This window comes from Dromaius novaehollandiae, chromosome W (genome assembly GCF_036370855.1).
Source record: "Dromaius novaehollandiae isolate bDroNov1 chromosome W, bDroNov1.hap1, whole genome shotgun sequence".
NCBI lineage: Eukaryota > Metazoa > Chordata > Aves > Casuariiformes > Dromaiidae > Dromaius > Dromaius novaehollandiae.
The window spans coordinates 24,999,299-25,018,366 of NC_088130.1; the positions used below are offsets into that span (position 1 = coordinate 24,999,299).

Below are 19,068 nucleotides of genomic sequence, written 5' to 3' on the forward strand. Positions count from 1 at the left end.
CACAGATTGCATACTGCACATGCAGATCTGCATGTTATACACACATACTAATATCTGGCCCTTTCTATCAGATCTTAAAATATAAGTTTTAGAAAAACATTCTGCTGGAAACTGTGCTCTTATTCCAGCAGCATTCTTACTATTTTGTTGGATAGATGGTTCAGTTGCCGTTCTTGTGGGCAGATTTGGCTCTGAGCTACAAGGACAGCCAGGCAAGACCATATTTTGATCTTCTCTGCTCGATTTGTCACTACTGGCAGCTTTTCTCCTGTTTTCCATACTGTTCCTAGAGTTTCCATGTTTTAGCGAGCCCAAGACCAAAATTCTAATCACAGGGTCCAGGCAATCGATTTTAGCCATTTGTCGGATTAATCTAAGTATCGACCCATCCTCTTGGATGCTGACTGCAGGCCACTTTACAAGCATCTTCTGTCAAAATTCAGAACCAATCTCTTCGCTGGAGTGAGACATTTTCCCAAATCTGCTTCTTACCCCAATCTGCCCCTTGCCCAACAAGCACACTTTAAATAAACAAACAATTTATTCTTTGGTACTGTAAGATCTATTTGATCTACTCTTACTTTTTTCCCAGTGACAAGGATTTCTAATTGTGTTCCCGTATTATGAGTATTCATGTTCTTCCTTAGCCCCTGCTTAAGTTTCTCTAAACCCTGGTTTGCTTACTTGCTCAACAAACATGGGTCTAATTTACCTTTTACAGTAACCAAAACTGAAATTATTGATTACCTGTTTCCTTCAGGACACATTGTTAAACTGTTTGACCTCCAAACCAGAGAACCTGCACAGAGCATAAAATCCCCCTGAAAATGTAAAAAGGTCTATGATGCACTTGATGACACGCGTGGTTATGAAGCCACATAATTCATCATTTGTTACTACAGAACTCATTCCTAGGGAGATTAGCATTTGACAATAAATATACCATATGCTGGATTCTGTATGGAGATTTTTTAAACTACCTTACTAAGTCATTAAGGATCTCCCATGACAACTACGACTAAAATGGGCCAAACCCACCAGGGTTCCCTAGACCAGTGAAGCACGTGGGTTAAAGGATGAAGTCATGTCTCAGTCGTGTACCAATTCTTCAGTGAGACATTTACAATTAAATACTTTGCTTGTGACTTGTCTTTCGGAAAGAACTATTACTCCTCTGTGCGGACATCAACTTAACCCTTCCTTCCCCCCAGAAACAGGGGGAAGGAGAAAGAACATAGAAGAAGATGAAAAATTTGAAGTGCAATTCACCAATTGTCATTGAGACAGTTTAGATTCTAACAAGAACTGTGAAAATCTAAGAAGGGTTATTAGCAGTTTCTTGTTACTATCAAAATGTAACTTAACTTCTAAATCAAAAGACTAATAAACTGCATAAAACTAACTTTCTGAAGATGGCCTCTTACAGGAAAGGCTCACACGTTCCACTTTCACGTTGTCAGAGGTCTTTTCATTAGCAACGTTGCCTGAAACTGTAGAGAGAGAAAATGGGCTTTCCACATACTGTAACGGGAAGCTCTGTGTGACAGCCATGAGCATGAGCTCATTCAGGATCTGTAACAGACTATACCAGCCAGCTGAGAAAATCTTTTTGCAGATGATGATAAAACATCAGATTGGTGCTTTGATCTGTCCCTGCCGTTTTGTTTGGATACACCTATCTTCCTGACTCCCAGTCCAAAACAGTTAAGTATCTTAGTTCTCTTCAGTTAGCCACTCCTGTGTTACACCTTGCCAGTAAATGAAATAATAGCTCTTTAAAACAAACAACCTATTGTTGTACATGTACAGAATCACACACTCACACAAAACTGTGTTTGCTTTTGATAAAAAAAACCCCCCACACTACATACAACTGCATGTGCTAAACAAAAACCTAAAGCCTGTAACTGGAAAAAAAATCTCTGAAGAACTAAGAATACTGGGGGCTGGCCTACAGCATGTGAAAAACTGAGGATCTCTGGAGATGAAAGACATTATTTAATTGTAAAATACTGGGAAAAACTCCCAGTATAGCTGAAAATTAATGACAGAATTCCCATGGACTTCATTAGAAGGAATATTTGGCTCATATGACATAGAACAGATGGCTAAACTTTATAGAGATGGAAACAGTGTAAATCACTAAATAAAAGAAATAGAATATGAAAAAAATAATGAAATAAAAGCAATAATGTTGTATGTTTTCCAGAGCACTCTTAGAAAGGATGCTCAAAATAGGTAATAGTGTTATGCTTTTGCCTTCGAGGAAAAACTCTCTCTCCTCGGTTTAACTTCCTGTTTACACTGACGTAGAGATTTCCTAAAGCAAACTATGCTAGCACTAACACAGAAACCACCACCTCACTTCATATTGAGAGATGAATATGAGTACCACCCCCTAGAAATATATGGCTTTTCTTTACCCACTATGTAGAACTGATGCAAGAACTAGCAGAAACTTAGCAAATCTGAGAAGTAGTAGAATAACAGAAGAACAGTATGTGCCTGCTCATCTGTTCAAGCTTATTTTTTAACGTGAAAAAACTTCCAAGACAGCCAGAACCAAGCAATTAACAACCAGGTTATAATGTCGGCCTGAAAAATACAGAAATGGCAGTCATTTAAATGCTGCAAAAGGAAAGGTTCATAAAAGCAGCATATGGAACACTTTTTTCCAAACTAAAACTGAAACAGTTGAAATAGCCAACACGAATTAAGGCCAGAGCCGTATACAAGGACACTTCCCTGAAAGGAGCAAAATGAGCTATCTGATTAAAAGGAAGATCTTTTCTTTACCTTAGAGAACAACTCCATGCCATGGAAGCTTCTGTGTCTTTCTTTTTCTCTCCTGTATTTAAACAGATTTGAATAGATGAGAATTGTCGTGTATCTGTTAACTTAAAGAGAGTACTGTGCTAGCAGTCTACTCCTCCCACATTCATGGGCAGATAAATACATTTTCTGTGTGTGTTATGAAACAGTGAGTAGTTGAGATTCCACGTTATCTTGACCACTGAAGAATGGTTTTGCTCTGAGACATGTCAGAGAAATGATACTGAATTGGCTTTCAGTGAAAAACAGTGTCTGATGGCCCAACCAGGCACAGATCAATAAGGCAGCAATATTTTTCCCCCCTATAAATTAGATGAGAAAAGATAGAAACCAGAATGGAGGTGTCCAGCCAGATAGGTAGCTAGCGAATCTTACTTCTTGAGAGCAGAGGATATTAATTTCAGTAGCCGTGAGAAGCCACCACATCCAGGAAATTAGGATGCCTCTGAGATTTGCAGGTCTGCTGGCTGAGGCAGGAAGTGAACTGGAATGTTCCTATGATTTGTTCTTGTCCTGTTTCTGTTCTCCTAGGAAAACAAGGTTTACCTTCTCCTAAATAAAAGAGTTCAAACTAACTTTGCACTCAGGGTAGCAACAGAACTCATAGAAATTTACAGTTCTCTTTTTCTTTGTCCTCTGAGATTTACCAACTAATCAAAACCAGGTAACAGACCACAATGTATATTTGGACTTTCTGATTCTGACGTAGTGTTTAAGGAAATAAGTTAAACTGGCTTCCTCACAGAGTAATATTATGTGTACGTTATATTGTATGTACATTATACACTCTGGTCTGCAAACTGTAATAGCTTATAGTGGCATTTGGCATGTGTAAATGCAGGCTCATGATCAGATGCACATTTAGGCATGCCTCTAGCTCATTGCCACTTTTCACTTAATTGCAAGAGATGAGCAGAGCTTTCCAGATAGAATACAACACCTGTCTCAACCTTTTAATATGATTTTCAGTTGCCAGATTTTTTTTTCCCAGCAGTCACTGTTACAGCCACTGTACTACTGTATCACTGTTATCATTATTTGGGCTGATGAAATAGGGAAGGCTTGAGGCGTCAGGTCCTGGAGCCCAGACAGAGACCATCTCTACTGCCCTTTCAGCTGTGTCCCAACAAACACTACCACTGTGATTATAAAACAGAGAGCGCATGTTTTTCCCTTGTATTCTGTTCATGCTAAAATTGATGCTATCATTAGTTAACAAATATTGAAACAGTTAAATATCAGTGTAGACATGCCTTTATTAATAACAACTTCCCTTCCATTTGAAAATGTGATCTCTAATATCCCTTTAGTTGTCTCTTAATAAGGCTGCACTCCAACAAAGCACACAGGCACATGTTTCCGTGTTGATTTAGTCAAACTATAAGTGTATGCATAAGTATTTCACTATCTTAGAAAAGTTTTTACCAATGAGTTCTCTTGTATTCGGAAATATTTTCTCCTCAGATGATAGACAGTTACTCTCATCTCTCTTGTCACATGCATTCCCACCCTGAGGAAAACAGAGCAAAACAGTGACCTGTGATTATTAAGCGTTTCTATCAGTGTCTTGGAAACCAGCACAATCATACGCTACCTCTGGCCTGAGCACTGCTTGCCACTGTCAGTTCTGTCCTGAAATGCTACACACTCTGTCTCCCTCTGGCGATCAGTGAGGCCACATGGCAGGAAGCATCTCTGTGCTGCTGTGGTTTGTCTATAGCTGTAGTTTCTCTGTTGCTCGGGTTCTACAAGCAGGATACAGTTCATTTTCCACTTAATGAATAAATGACTGGATGCAAGCAATATCTGCATCCTTCTCTGCAAACCTTATTTCATAACAATTCCATAACAATTTATAACAACGTCCTGCAATAATAATTTTGTCAAGAGTTTGCAGAAATACGTTCCTGTAATACTTTAATGCCAGAAGCTGGAGATCATATTAAAGAGCTACGCTCTAATAGTTGGAGCGCACTGCACTTGCAGTGGCACACAAAAAGCATCTGGAATACAAAAACTAATGCTTTAAGGATATATGGTAATTGGATGGCCATACCTTTCACTTATGATTTTGCAATTACTGAGTTTCATGTTTGAACTTACACTTTAGACAGTTTATATGTAAAATCTTTCCAAAATTATGTTAAATAAAATCCTATATATATATTATTAGGAAAAATTTGGCTCCTAAGAGTTTTTTTTTTTTTTCTGAAATACTTATACAGGTCCCTGGAGCCCTGCACAATGCACCTTCACTGCTTTGAAGCCAGCTACCATTATTCTGAACATGTCGTGTTTGACTGGCATATGTTTTGCTACAAAAATGGATATGGAGAGTACAAAATACCAGAGAAAACTTGTTAATTTAACAGGTAACTGCCATGTTATCCTACACCTATGCTACGTCTTAAAATCTTTCGATACGCATGCATTTTTATATATATAAAGGAAGAGATCTAAGTTCATTGTCAGGGTAGGAGTGCAAAATCAATTACTGTTAGAAATGGAGTTCTGTTTCTGGACTCCTGTGCTCTCTCTGATCTAATAAATCCATCCTGTTCATATATGACTTAATCTGAGAGATGGTGACTTCCAACAGCTTGAAAAGGTGCTCTTACAGGAGGAGCATGAAGTGGCCTCTTGACTGCCAAGCACTTCTCTAAGAGACAGCAATGGAGATCCCGAAGAGGCTTAGTTTCTTTGCTTTTAATCTACACCAAGTTCTCTTCTCCTCATGTCTCTGTTGGATATGGTCTGGTCACTACTTTAGAAAGGCTTTTCAGAGCAGATAACACATATGTTAAGCACATTGATTTTCTGGCCTAAAATTTTTCTATTTAAGTAGAGATCTCTCCCCTTTTATTATTAAAAAAGCTGGAAGGGCGTAAGTAATACCTCCCTAAAGATGCCTATTATTTTTCCCCACAGTGTGGCAATTCTTTTTACCCAAGAAAATCAGAAATTCTGAAAAAGCAAGCATTACTAGTTTTCTAGTAGTGGAAAAAAATGGACTTCTATAAACAAAATTTCAAAGTAAATTGGAGTATATATGAGCATTTGATCCCCATACGGGTGTTTTGTCTATTTAATGTTCCCTCATGAAATGTGTGCATATTTTAAGTTTGTTGTAAAAGTATAATAAAAAGCAAAGAAGGAGAATGCTTGTTTTTTATTGCTACAGCATGAAAAAGAATTTCTTCCTGTTTCTTTTACTTTGGTCTCTGTTGTTGCAGTTATGCATTTGCTTAGCTTTATTCATGCAAATACAGCAAAAGTTTCCAGTGTGGATAAATACATTGGAACTTCTTTGAAAGTTTTCTTTTTAGGTGGTGTCTTTTAATGCTTTGAAGGACACTTTAAAGTATCTACCTTCAGCATCTTCAGGTCTGTAAAGATATAGCAGACAGTTCTACTGAGAACTGGGCAAAATTATCTCCAGTGCTGTCACTGTGTTGATGGCAGTTTTCCACCACAGAATTAGAGCTGCCCATGAACATGGTTGACTGTTTTCTAACTGCTTCATAATATAGTGAGAAAATAACTTCAGAGAAGAAGCTTAGGAAAGGATGCTGGGAAACAGCCACTGACACGTGCAAGTGCCTTTTAGTTGAGAACAGTCAGTACTTTGAACCCAGAAGTACTGGTAATTTATTTAAAAGAAGTCTGTTTAAAGTGTTTTCCTACAAACCTATTCCCAGGAAAAATAAGGAATCCACAAATTACAGGCTATGGATTTTGAAGGTGTTTCTTCCTATTGTTACAATTTTATGAAGTTAAAGTACAGTTGTGAGCTGTAATATCATCTGTAACGGGGTGCTCTAAAGAAAACAAAACGGTATTCTCATTATTAAGCATCTGAGAAAGCAATTCATATAAATGCAGCTGCCTCAGCCATTTCCTTTACTTACTGTTTTGAGGTGTATATCTTCACTCTGAGATAAAGTTTATTGCCTCCTCTAGAACTGCCAGGCATCACACTGCAGAAAACAAGAGAACTTGGCTGATACACCTGGTGCTGCCCAGGTAAATAAAGGACCTGGAGACACGAACATGTAACCAGCAATCTGTTGTGTATTGCTAATTGAAACCTTCTTGAGCAACATCAATGAATCAGCCCCTGGCAGCAGCAGTAAACAGTGAGCGGTGCAGCATGCGTGCCACAAAATAAGGTCCCAAGAGAGCTAGCAGTAACTCTAAGCAGATTTACCAGTTGTATCCAGCTAGCAGTAACTCTAACAGATTTACCATTTCCCTCTGAAAAACAAAAAAGCCCAGTCAAAAGCCTGTTTTATACATATGCTTTCTGAGTGCAACTCTTTGACTCCAATTATTGGTAAAGTGGGCTATTGCCTAGGGTACTAGCCTAATAAGAGCAGTATGACTGCAGCCCTGCTGCTACTTTGTGGGTGACAGGGCAGTGAAAAGGGTGGCTAGTGCTAAGGGAGAGGCAGAAATGCTTAGGGAAGCAGCTGTCGCTGAGGATGCAGCTGTTCTGCCCTCCTGTTCCTCCCAAAATCTGGCAGCAGCAGCAAACCTGGCTTTGAAGAGCCTTCCACCAGTGCTCAGGCCCAGTGTTGTCATTTCCTTCTATCCTTTTCATGGTAAGAACAACCCATCCCTGTGTCGCTCAGGTGGCAAAATTAACTTTTTCCTGTACTGCTGGGAGAAGCTACATTTACCTTGCTGATATCCCCAGCTTGCTTTTTTATGCATGTCTTCAGCAGGGGAATGACAGAACCCACATTTCAGCAGAGAACTAAGGAAAAAGGGCTGAATACAGAACTAGATCACTTCCAGGATTGCCACCCTCTCACCCCACATCTGTCTTGCAGCTTGCATGGCCAGTGGCAGCTTCTCTTCAGCAAAACAGGCAACTTAGCTTGCTGCTGGATGCTCTCCCTTTTCCTTAAATCTAGGCCACTCTCAATAAGTCATCGCTCTCCTATTTTCTTCAGCACCGTTAGCTTGTGTGTGCAATGAAGTCTGAGGATCCTGGAAAAGAACCTTTTCTTTCAGCTCAGGAAGCTGGTACTCAGTGAAAACTGGACAGGCAGCCCTGTGCTGTTGAGAAGAAATCTTTATCTGGTTTCTTAATGGACCAGAAATATATTTTAGAAGCTGTCATAATTTAGGCAGACATTTTCAAGGGAGCTTAAAGGAGTTATGCGACCTATTAGATTCCTTAGAAAACCCATACGTGGATATTATTTGACCAATGTTCTCAGAGAAGAAATGTCATATCATAGATCTCTGGAAAAAAGATCTCAGCAGTTTTCACATCTCTTAAGTTGATTCTGCCACAACTGAATCACAGACCCATTAAGAGAGCACAGTCTGAAAGGGATCTCAGGAGGTCATCTAAGTTTATGGCATTTCTATGGCATTTCTGACAGTTGTTCCTGGCATCTCATTCCTGGCAGTTGCTTCTCTGACCTGTTCTTAAAATCCTCCAATTAGAACTCTTCCACATCTTCCCCCAGGCTATTGATTCCCAAGCTATCATTACCCTTGGAAAGTTTTCCTAACATGTAACCTCCATTCCCTTTGCTATAGTTCTATATTCACTGCTGCTTGTTCTACACGCAGTAGACAATATGTAGAGCCATAGAAAAGGGCAATTTATTCCCATCCTCTTCTTTAGTTGCTTATGTATTGGAAGGCAGTTACCTTGTCTTCCTCAATCTTCTCCCTTTTGCTGTAAATAACTCATTTTTTCCGGTGCTTCCTTAAAGCTCTGAAGGACCTCTGGCACATTTGTGCTTCACTGTTTAACATATTTCTCAAAGTCTGCTGTCCGTATCCACGGCTGAGAAAAAAAATGTAAAGATTGTCTTACCTTACTAGTAACACTTCCATTTAGATAGCTACAAATATTGTGCGCTTGCATACACAGATACACGTGTGTATGGCAGGGCCATAGCTTTTTGTGTTGCAAAAATCCTGTGTTATTCCATTCTATCGATTTTTGAGGTTCTGTGGCTATCTGTGCGCAACCTACATGTCAGATTACGCTCACATCTACACTTGAAGTAGTGTAAACTCCTTTTAGGCCTCCTCCACACTTGCATGGTATTATTTTGTCTTTTCTTGGAGCAGTATTACTGACTGTGACAAAAGATGTATGTAAAAGCTAGCTCTGTGTTCTAACAGCCTCAGGATTTCTCATCAATTTCCCAAATATACCCAGAATAATTATTTTCCTTCCGTCTTTACACTGCTTGCTAGTAAGCACACAACCGAAACACCTACCAGTTACAGTGGCAAAGGAAGTGCCTGTACAGATGTCAATGACAGACAGTACTATTCTCTTCAGGAAGCAGATAACCTGAACTAGCGTTTACAGCTGTGCATATATGTTAGACAAAAACAGTCCGTGTTACAAGAGCTGGAGTGTCTGGAAAACTGACGATGCATTATTGACTGTGTGCAAGGAGGATTAGCGGTGGATGCTGTCTAGCCCTTACGTATTCGGAAGAGGTAATTTGGCATAATGAGAACCTACCTTATTTCTCCTGGTCACAATCTGTGATTCTTGGGCCAAAGTTACACATTCACTGGTCAATTTAATGGAGAAGACATATGCACAGAGGTTGGGTAATTCACTTGGTGTATGCAAGAAGGTGATGTGACACTGATGTTGTGCAGAGGAAGATGATGAACTGGGGGTTATCTACTGTTTGTGCTAATGCTTGTTTCAGCTGGGCAATTTACACTCAACATACAGGTTTTTGTGTGTGACACATTTTGGTTACAGACCATATGTCATTTCTGTTATTTACTTCTCATGCACCATTGTGCACTTACCTGAGACTTTGTCCTTATACCTCAAAATACACTTTATAAACACAGAAACAAGGCTATACAAAAGCAAATTATGTAACAGGCTATACTTGTGTACAGTTGATGTACAGTTAGAAAGATCTTTCTGAAGCTAGAATAGGAAATGCACCATAATTACAGAAATGATTCCTACATTTTGTCATTGAGAAACTATTTCATAACAGATACTTAAGCCTTGCAGTTTGACACTACTAATGCAGGGACTACACTTTACACATTCCCATTTGTCAAATTTCCATCAGGTAGATTTTTAAAAGGTCAAGAAATACATCTGGGGTACTCAGAGCTGAATCTCAGTCTACATGCAGACGAGCTGTTTCAGCACTAAATCCATTCACTAACCTACTAATTCGTTCTTAGCACATGAGGTAATGACATTTTTAGTTTACTTTCAACCGTGCTGCATGGCTGTATTTTGGTATTGCTCTAATGGTAAGTGATGAAACATGCTATGAAATCAGCCCTCAGTGAACACATTCTGAGCTAGTAACTGTTTTGTTATATATAAATGGATGCTAGAGTATATTTTTACTGTTATGCTCTCAATCATGTTTTCTGATGCCATTGATCTTCTGTCAGCTTGATGTTACAAGAAGGTTTCTGAATGACAGCTTTGGTGGAATGAATATTAAATCTAAACTATTTGTCTAGCTTGTCTCCTTCAATTCACTCGTACACCAGCTATGCTGAATATAGTATATTTTATTCATTAGTAACCTAGTGAACCAGGTTCAATCTCTAATTTTTTTTGACTGAAAGTCAAAAAAATAAAAAGCTTACTAAAATGCTGCTGTATTACTGAGGTACCAATGCAGGGCAAAGCATAGTCCAGCATCCTGCCAATGAAATAAAGAGCCATACTCACAATCCTGACACTGTATCCAGATGCTGTCCACCAAAATGACCCTCCCAAATACCTGCAACAAACAAATAAGCCTACCAAGAAATACGATGCTCCTAGAAAATGATTTTTATTCTTCAAGAAAGAATTACCAGAGATTATCTGAAATTAGGAATTCACTAATAAACTCTCGAATACTCTATAAGATAGGCTTTGGTACAGAACCACAGGACATACACACGGAGGTCCGTGGGACAGAGAGTCACAGAGAGATTCTTGAATTTTGGGGGATGAGTGAACATGAACTGGCACTCTTAATAAAACTGATATCCATGAAAATAGTTTTATTAGGGCAAGTTCACAATCGTTCACTAACAAATGACTTCACTGCTTCCTTTTGATCAGAAATTTCCCAGTGGATTGGGAAAAACCCTTTTTGACCAGGACTGTAATCAAAAGGGTTTTGTGTTCTTATAAAAAGCTTTGATCAACCAGTATTTTCTGAAGACATTTGTTGGAAAATCCCTGCTCAGCTCTTCTACCTCTGGGAAATGCTTTTGCTTTGTTGACAGAAGCCTGACTTAGATTCATGCCAAGATGGGTCTGTCTCGAGGATTATACACCAAACAGCAGCAGTTATAGCACCTGGATTCTATAGCTACTAAGGATACAAAAATACAGAGTACACATTTCAGACAGCTGAAGATCACAGAATCAGCATTTCTCTTACAGAAATCACATCAGAGTGCTACCACCTGTAGGCTTTGGGGCCCTAGGTAGGAGACAAACTACGAATTAGGAATAATAAAATCAGTTTACACAATGTGAGTTCATCCTCTCCAGAGATAAAATCCTCTGGCTTTACATTTCACGTTTACATCAAGTTGGCCTTTCTTTGGTGTTAGCCAGAAACTGCTTTTTGCCCTGATGTGCTCAGAAGAGTGGATAAGCATATGAAGGGTATGTGCAGCTCTCCTGAGAACATCCAGGTCTTTCCAGCTGCATTGTATTATCCAATTATCTGGGATGGGAGTCTTTGGTGCTACATTGATTACCTAGCAGATATCTTTCACCACAAATCCTGAGCATCATCTGGCATCCCAATCCCACCTCATTTACTAATATCCCATTCACATAATTTGATTTACCATGTGCTGGAAGAGAATAAATATACTCTGCAGAAATTGCAACCCAGCACAGAGCAGATGACTTTTAAATTCCCACTCTCCAGAACAGGCAATCTCTTTCTTCCAGAATCTGATGATACTTACACCTTAGTCTGTTGCAAATCCTTTCACAGAAGCTCAGTTTTATCCCCTGCTGCAGCTAGCGTTACAGATGGTTGCAGTGGGCTTTACACATATCCAGTCAGTCAAGACCACTGCTTTTACCTTTTTGTCAACTCAGTGTCCTCTACAATTCAAACTGTCCTTCAAAGCCTTTGTCCACTGTCTCACACAAGCCAAAAATTTCAGGTCAGTTATTTCAAGGGTGCAGTTAACAAGCTAGTGAGAGCTGAGGGTTAAGACATTTCAAACATATTGTATACTTGATTTTTTTAATTGACTATGTCCTTCACAAACCCTTATGTAACCCCCACTTCTGCCATTCACAAGGTCATAGTCAACACTTCACATTCTCAAAAACACAAATTACCGATGTGTTTTGAGCCTATTCACCAGACAAAGGACCTCTCTTTCCTCGTGCTCTCTTTCAACACTCTGGCAACTGCAGTACATGTGTCTCTTTTTGCTTTGCATTTAGATTTCTCATGTGCACACAGATGATGGGAGGCCCAGTTAGAGGCACTGCTGTTCCTGGCTGACAGATATTTTTGGAGGTTTTGTTGTTTCTTTAAACAACACAGCTCAGGTCAGCTAGAGTGCTAAGTTTATTACTTCTATCTCAAAAAAACAAAGCATTGCCAAGTGACAGATAAGAACTGTGGCTGCGGACAAAAACTCAGAATTTCATTTCTCTAAGAGCCTGCTTTTGTTGCTTGAATTTTTTTTTCTGATCTCTCAGTTGCCTCCATTTTATTCAGTAGTACTCAGTGTTTATTCAGAATCTGTAAGCAGGGGACCTGGGGCATTCAGTCATCTTGATCCATGGCACCTGCAAGGCCAAACTTGACATCATTCTGAAGAGTGACCCAAAGAAAGACAGTCCTCTCATTTAATTACAGGTATCCAAATGCTAAGTAACTCTTCCAAGTTAGCTACCTAGACTTCCCCTGTAGTCAGTGGGATCGCACCAAAACTTCTGTAAATGAGGTATCTAAAATAAGGGGGATGAATCACATTCAGGAAGTACCTACCTCTCCCCCCTGACTAGAGATGAAGCCCAATGATTAAGATTTACACAGCAAAAGTTAGGCAGGAGAACACAGAAAATTTCATCAAAATCCTCTTGGGGCTCCTTACTATTTACAACTAGTTCTGTAATTGCAGGAATTTAATTTGTATAATTTCAGAATTGTGGTACACTTTATTTGGGATAAAAAATTTCTTTGGCAAAGCTCCTAGGATTTCCCTCTGTTTTATTAGAACAGTTACTGAAATAAATTCTTATGTATTAGGATCTTTCTCACCAAACCACAGCAGTCTTCAAATGGAAACAGATCAGTATTATCAAAATAAATCAAGTATATACATACATATTTGGTACAAATAAATATATCAAGTAAGGAATGCCTAGTAGCCTGCTTTGGGATCTCGTGCTGTATGACAGACCTAACAAATACTGACGGTTACAAGAAACAGTTAATTCAGTATGAGATTAAAGATTCACTTTTTTTCCAAAATGTTCCAAGTGCATTCAGTGAAAGAAGTGCAATGACTTTGAGGGAATCAAACTGGGCCTTAACAGACCACCAGATGAGTTGAAAAGTGCTGAGCACATCGCCAATGTTCAGCAAATAACAGTAAATGGTAATTTAAAATTGCATTTTTGCATTTTTTGATTTCTTCACATTTTAAAGCTGTAAAAGGACCATTAAACATTACAGCAATTCTTGACACAACCGATTTTCTGTACTGAAGTCCTGATAGTGGACATTGCCTCATTATCACCGAAAAGAACATCAAAAAGACCAATAAACCATCTAAAGCTGGAAGGAAGGAAGAGTGAAGTATGAGAAGTACCTGCACTCAGTGTGTCCTATTAACACCGTCTTTATTTCCTTTATACAAAAAATAGAAATAAGAACAGACAAAACATACTTGAAAAAAATCAATGCTTTTGCCTTGGTCTCATTGAGGAGCTGAGCAGGCAGAGTCCTGTCTGACAGTTTTACAGTACATGTCATTGAGAAAGGGAAATAAAGAAATATGACACTATATCCATGCAATAGATGAAGTACAAAATGTGTTCTATGGCCCAACAAACATTTTGGAGCATTGCCTGTGTCATAACAATTTTCAAACCGTTACCCTTGCTCACCCATGCCTTTACACAGTACGGCTTACAAACAAGTTACATATACACATATATCATAAAAAAGTTTTGTATATGGTCTAACTGCTACAAATTAAGGCATCCTAAGAGTTTGCTGTTTTGCTGGTGAGGGGTATGTCTCATATTAGTGTTTTTCAAAAGGATATATCTCAGGCATTTCAAACAAAGTGAGACATCATGAGATGTGGTTTAGAGGAAGAATTCCTGCAGATCTGGTTCTTCAGTACTTTTTTGACTGTAAGACTTCTGACTTTTTCTATTGATGTCATCATGCCTGGAGAGAAAAAGAAGAAAATTACTCATGGTAACACTCACAATATAGAGGGATTTGTCTTGTTTTTGTTTATTCTGTTTTATCCAGTTTGCAAATTTTGAACTTTGAATTAATCTTTCTCTCTGGGCTTATTTCTCTAGGCATGTACTACATACAGTATTTCTCAATACTGTAGATTCTTACTAACTTTTCTTTAGCTACTATTCTGCAATTAAAACTGGAAACCAACGGAAAGACCAGGAGCTTTGCGACTCAAATCATAAATTAGGACATTGTCAAAATGTTCTGGTAATGGACAGAAAGTACAAAAACTCCTAGATCCTTTAGTGAAAAGTACCATAATGATGAAAAGATTCATTACAACTAATGAATTGATTAGTAGGTGCAAACAAGGTGAATGACTGATTTGTAGGCCTTACTTCATGGGTCTGCTTAAGTAGAAGATGGTGGCACAGGCAGTAGGAAAAATAGCAAGAAATAATTCTACTTAAGCTTTTTGAGGCAGGGCCTGTATCTCTTTTAACATTGTAATTTAGGTAAAATCTTAATTCAAATCATTAAGATTTTATTAGATACACAGATAAAGATCCTTTCTGTATAATGTATCTTCATTCCCACACCATGTATATATTTTTTAAAAAAATCTACTCTGTTTGTGACACAAATGTCAGCTTTCCAATTAAAGTAGAAAAAACAAATCCTGATCATCTGTAACATCTAAGTTTCCCCAGGTCCTTTCGTAAGTCCTTGTTCTGATTCCCCAACCTGTTCCCTACTCTTCCCTTCAGGCGAAGGATTTTGGATAAAGCATCCAGGCCACAGCAACTTTCAAAAGAGTTAAATGTCTTATTTTTAGTTATTACTGCTTAACAGCAAAACTCCCACTATACAGTCATGACTAACCAGTTTGTTGTTGCAAAGGACAGATCTTACAGGGAGGTTAAAAACCCACAGCAAAAGGCAAGGGGTATGTCTATAAAAAGCTTGCCCGAAGCTCACATATTTGTGAGCCTGATTCTTGTAAAACAGATTGCTTTAATTTATTCCAGTCTACAATCACCACAAAGAGCTAGATACCCGCAAAAGACTGATACTTAGTATGCTTAAATAGACTTGTGGTTACTACAGGATTTAACAGGAGCTGACCTTCTCAGAGACTGTACTTGCAGATCCAAGTAAGTGGGCATGAGGCACCATTTTATTTTAAAGTCTCCTCCACTCATCTCAATTACTGTGGCCTGCACACCGAAAGTAAGTGCAAAAGACATAGAACTGAGTTTGATGAGGTAGAATTGGTAGAAATGAACTTGAGGAAGAAAAACAGGAGCATTTAAGTTTTTGCTACAATAGCTTTTTGGCACTTCCCATGCATTGCTGTTATCAACAGTAACGTTTAAGTGTTAACTGTGGAGCTCTATTAAAGGATATTTTGTAAGGTTATGACAATTTCATTAACTACTGTGTTAGCTTAGCTTTGCAGCACTGAAATATATTATGGGTGAGTCCCCATAGCTCTATCCATGTAGAAGCTTCACTGGCACTCCACACACCCCACTTGGCAGCCCTGCAGTTGCACCACGATCTTTAAGAGGGTTGTTTCTAGCTACTGCAGATATCTGTAGGTGGCAATGCAGAACAGACATGCCTTTTACAACTGCCCCCTCTGCTTGCTGACCTGAGGGAAATACATTAGTAATATTACTAACTACTAACCAAATTTCTAGTATCTCCTGCTGCCTGTGCCACCAGATAGGTACTCACCATCTCCTTACACAACTGGCACCGATATGCAATCATAAGAGTTCACAACAGAACTACTATCAATTGTCTGGGACAAGGCCTAAATTATTTTTATATTGATTTTATGCTGTATTAGTTTGAATCATTAAAATATTATTAGATATAAAGATCTTTTTTCTAGCACAAAGATTTGGACCAAAGTTGTAATTTATTCAGCACTAGATCTGGCCATGGAAAATCTGTTACACTAGACCCATTTATTATTTTAAATGTCCAGTTTATTATCTGACAGAACCCTGACATGCTGATTGACCCTGAAGTATTAGGCATCTTTAGCTGTTGATAGCTGCAGCTAATACAAGGCTTTGTACTGATAAGGTAAGTTAGTGCTCACTTTAATGAACTGCAGATCTCCAATGATTTAAAGTGTGGGAAAGAACAGTTCACTGTTCTTTCACTTACATGTAAGATGGAAATAACTACAAACATTTGCTTGCAACTGTAATACACAAGAAACCAGCAAATCCTTCCAAAAGGGGAAAAAATATCCCAACCCATCCTCCACAGCTCTTTCTTAGACTCTTACAAAAAATAGGGTGTATCTAATTTTAAAAGGACACTAGAAAATTTAATGTAATTTTCTACTATTAAGCTGCGAACAATTTGAAAAAGTAAACTACAAGACCTTGAGGCAAGGGAGTATTTTGACTGAAAAAATAAAACAAACAAAAGAAATAGAAGCTGAACAAAAAGCAGCTGGAATCTGATGGACAAGAATGTCATTTGATTCCAGGTAGATTTCCTTTAATGCTTTCAGATTTCAGAGCATGCTAATAAAACCCCCTATATAAGAGTTTGAGTTAAAATGGGCTTGGGACTGTGTCCAATAATATAACCCTTCAATATAATCATCTACAAAGGTTTAAAACTGCAAAGACTGCACCATTTTGCTCTTTTCTGAGCAGCTCTGAAATGATAATTACATGGTCTCCCCAGACCATCCAGAGAAAAGTTTAGACTGTGTCCAGGGACTTGTAGTGCACATGATGGCAATGTTCTTCTAATATGAAGTTTCACAGTCTACATGGCAGCATGCAGTGGACAAAGGGCAGCTACCCATTTTGCTTACTCAAAAACCATGAATTAGACTAGAGTATCACAGAAGCTGGCTTGGAAATTTTGAGCACATTCTGGTCTGTGTTCTGACTTCTGAAAAGCACAATACGTTTTCCATTTTTGTATGAATTTCAGAAATCTCATGCTACATAGTGTTGCACACAATTTGCCCACTTTTGTCCTAGGAAGTGGGTATGAAGAGAACCTCTTCAAGCCGCACTTTCACTGTATCCAGCCGCTTGTTTCCTGTTCCCTTCAGATAGCCCCAGACAGTCCTGCTCAACCCCTTTCCCCCTCCCTTCAACAAGAAGGAAGGAACGGGTCAGACACACACTTGCTCTTGAGATGCTTTCCCTGCAACCACCTACACCAGTCCTTTCACTTTGGAGATGGCTGGAAATTTCCCTTAAATTGACTCTTCGATTTTCTCTGCTGCCAGGGGAGCACCATAAAGGGGAGCAGAGTGGGGATGACGTGGTGGCTAAGCTGTGCCTGCCAGGATGGCTAGCACCGCAGGCCCAACCCTTACCCTCATTTTCCCAGCAAGTGACTCTGCAAGCCGCAGCGGGACTTGCAGTATCTCTTATGATGAAAAGAGAGAGGAAACACCATGCTGCCAGGGACTTCTCACACAGGGACATTTATGTGAGGCAACACCCTACTACAAGAAGCGGCTACATCTGTGCGATGGTTCTTACAGATGAGATTAATGATCTGGTATCTCCCCACTGCAGGGATGGAGAGCTGGGCCTTTGACCGGAGACCGCTCACAGATGCTACATGCAACTGCTACAGCACAGGCAGTTTTCTACACTGGAATTTCCCTATATTTTCAGGAGAGAATGAAAGCTCTGGAAACTTTACAGTTCTGTTTCTGGTTTCACATACCCTGTGTCAATCATTTCAGGACAAGATTCCCTTTTGAATTATGAAAAATGTGTTTTTAAATATGGGAAGTTCCTGGCATTAGAAAACAAGTGAGCAAAGAAATCTCTTAGGCATTTAGAAAAGAATAACTTGAAAGTAATTCAAGCTCCTGAACCAGAGAATGATTAATTTTCCGCAGAAGTACCTTCAAATGTGTAATTCTGGTGTGAACAACAACTGTTTTCAAGCTTTATGAAAGGATTTACATCTCAGTTTAACAGAAAAAAACCTGTCATTGCATTAATTCTGGAACTGTTACAGTAGAACAAAAGCAACAGAGAAATATTATAAAATATTTGCTTATAAAACATACATCTTGTCAAGCACTGTTTCTGCCACCATGTCTTTATGGATCTTGAAAGACTGGCATCTATCCACCTGATACTCCTGGTGGAATACATCTAAACTCAGGAGGTTAAACACAGTCAAAGTTATCAGACTTTTTAAAAACAGATTTAACTTCAAAAGTCTGAGGAGAATGTGCAAAAACAGGAGAGCACAGCACTTAAAGAAAAAAAAATTCTGCCCCATGTTCTTTCCTGTACTCTATAGTTAGAGAAGAACCATGGTGTTTTTGCTCTCTTCATGAGAGGAAATCTAATTTCCATTCTCATCTGGTACCTGACTGCCATTCAACAGAGGCTGAATACTCAGTCAAAGTGAGCTAAACTCCCTGGTGGATTTATGACTACGACTACTTTTTATACATGCTTAGAATGAAATCTTGTAGCCAGTTCACTGGTGGCACCAGCAAAAATCAATTATAAATTTCTATTTTCCTAGGAATTTAAATATTCATCTATTCATCTATTTCCCCTCTTGTGTATCAATCAATCAATTCTATTATGTCAGTTATGAATAATTTTAGCAAACATGCAATTAGAGAAAACAAGTGACAGAGATGCTGAACTTCCCCATGCATAAGCACATACCAAGCACAGTTACACAGATGCTCTTCATTCAACGTGCTAGAGGAAAGTCTGGTGTAGCTGAAGTAAGGCCCCTAAGGAATTACAACATACGAATCAGTTGAAAACATGCA

General features: G+C 38.8%; 1 protein-coding gene across 10 annotated transcripts in view; it reads right to left on the reverse strand.

The window, feature by feature from the left end:
* Positions 1-13,670: 13,670 nt before the first annotated feature.
* Positions 13,671-19,068, reverse strand: part of LOC135323447 (synphilin-1-like) — an 83,369-nt gene continuing 77,971 nt past the window's right edge. For 9 of the 10 annotated variants that reach the window (XM_064501003.1, XM_064501001.1, XM_064500999.1 and 6 more), the window contains 2 exons: positions 18,959-19,029; positions 13,671-14,243 (listed from right to left, as the gene is read on the reverse strand). In XM_064501003.1, coding sequence (XP_064357073.1) covers positions 14,159-14,243; positions 18,959-19,029 — 156 coding nt within the window. In that variant the 3' untranslated portion in view covers positions 13,671-14,158. The remainder of the gene's footprint in view (positions 14,244-18,958; positions 19,030-19,068) is intronic. The other variant, XM_064501005.1, reaches the window with a different exon arrangement.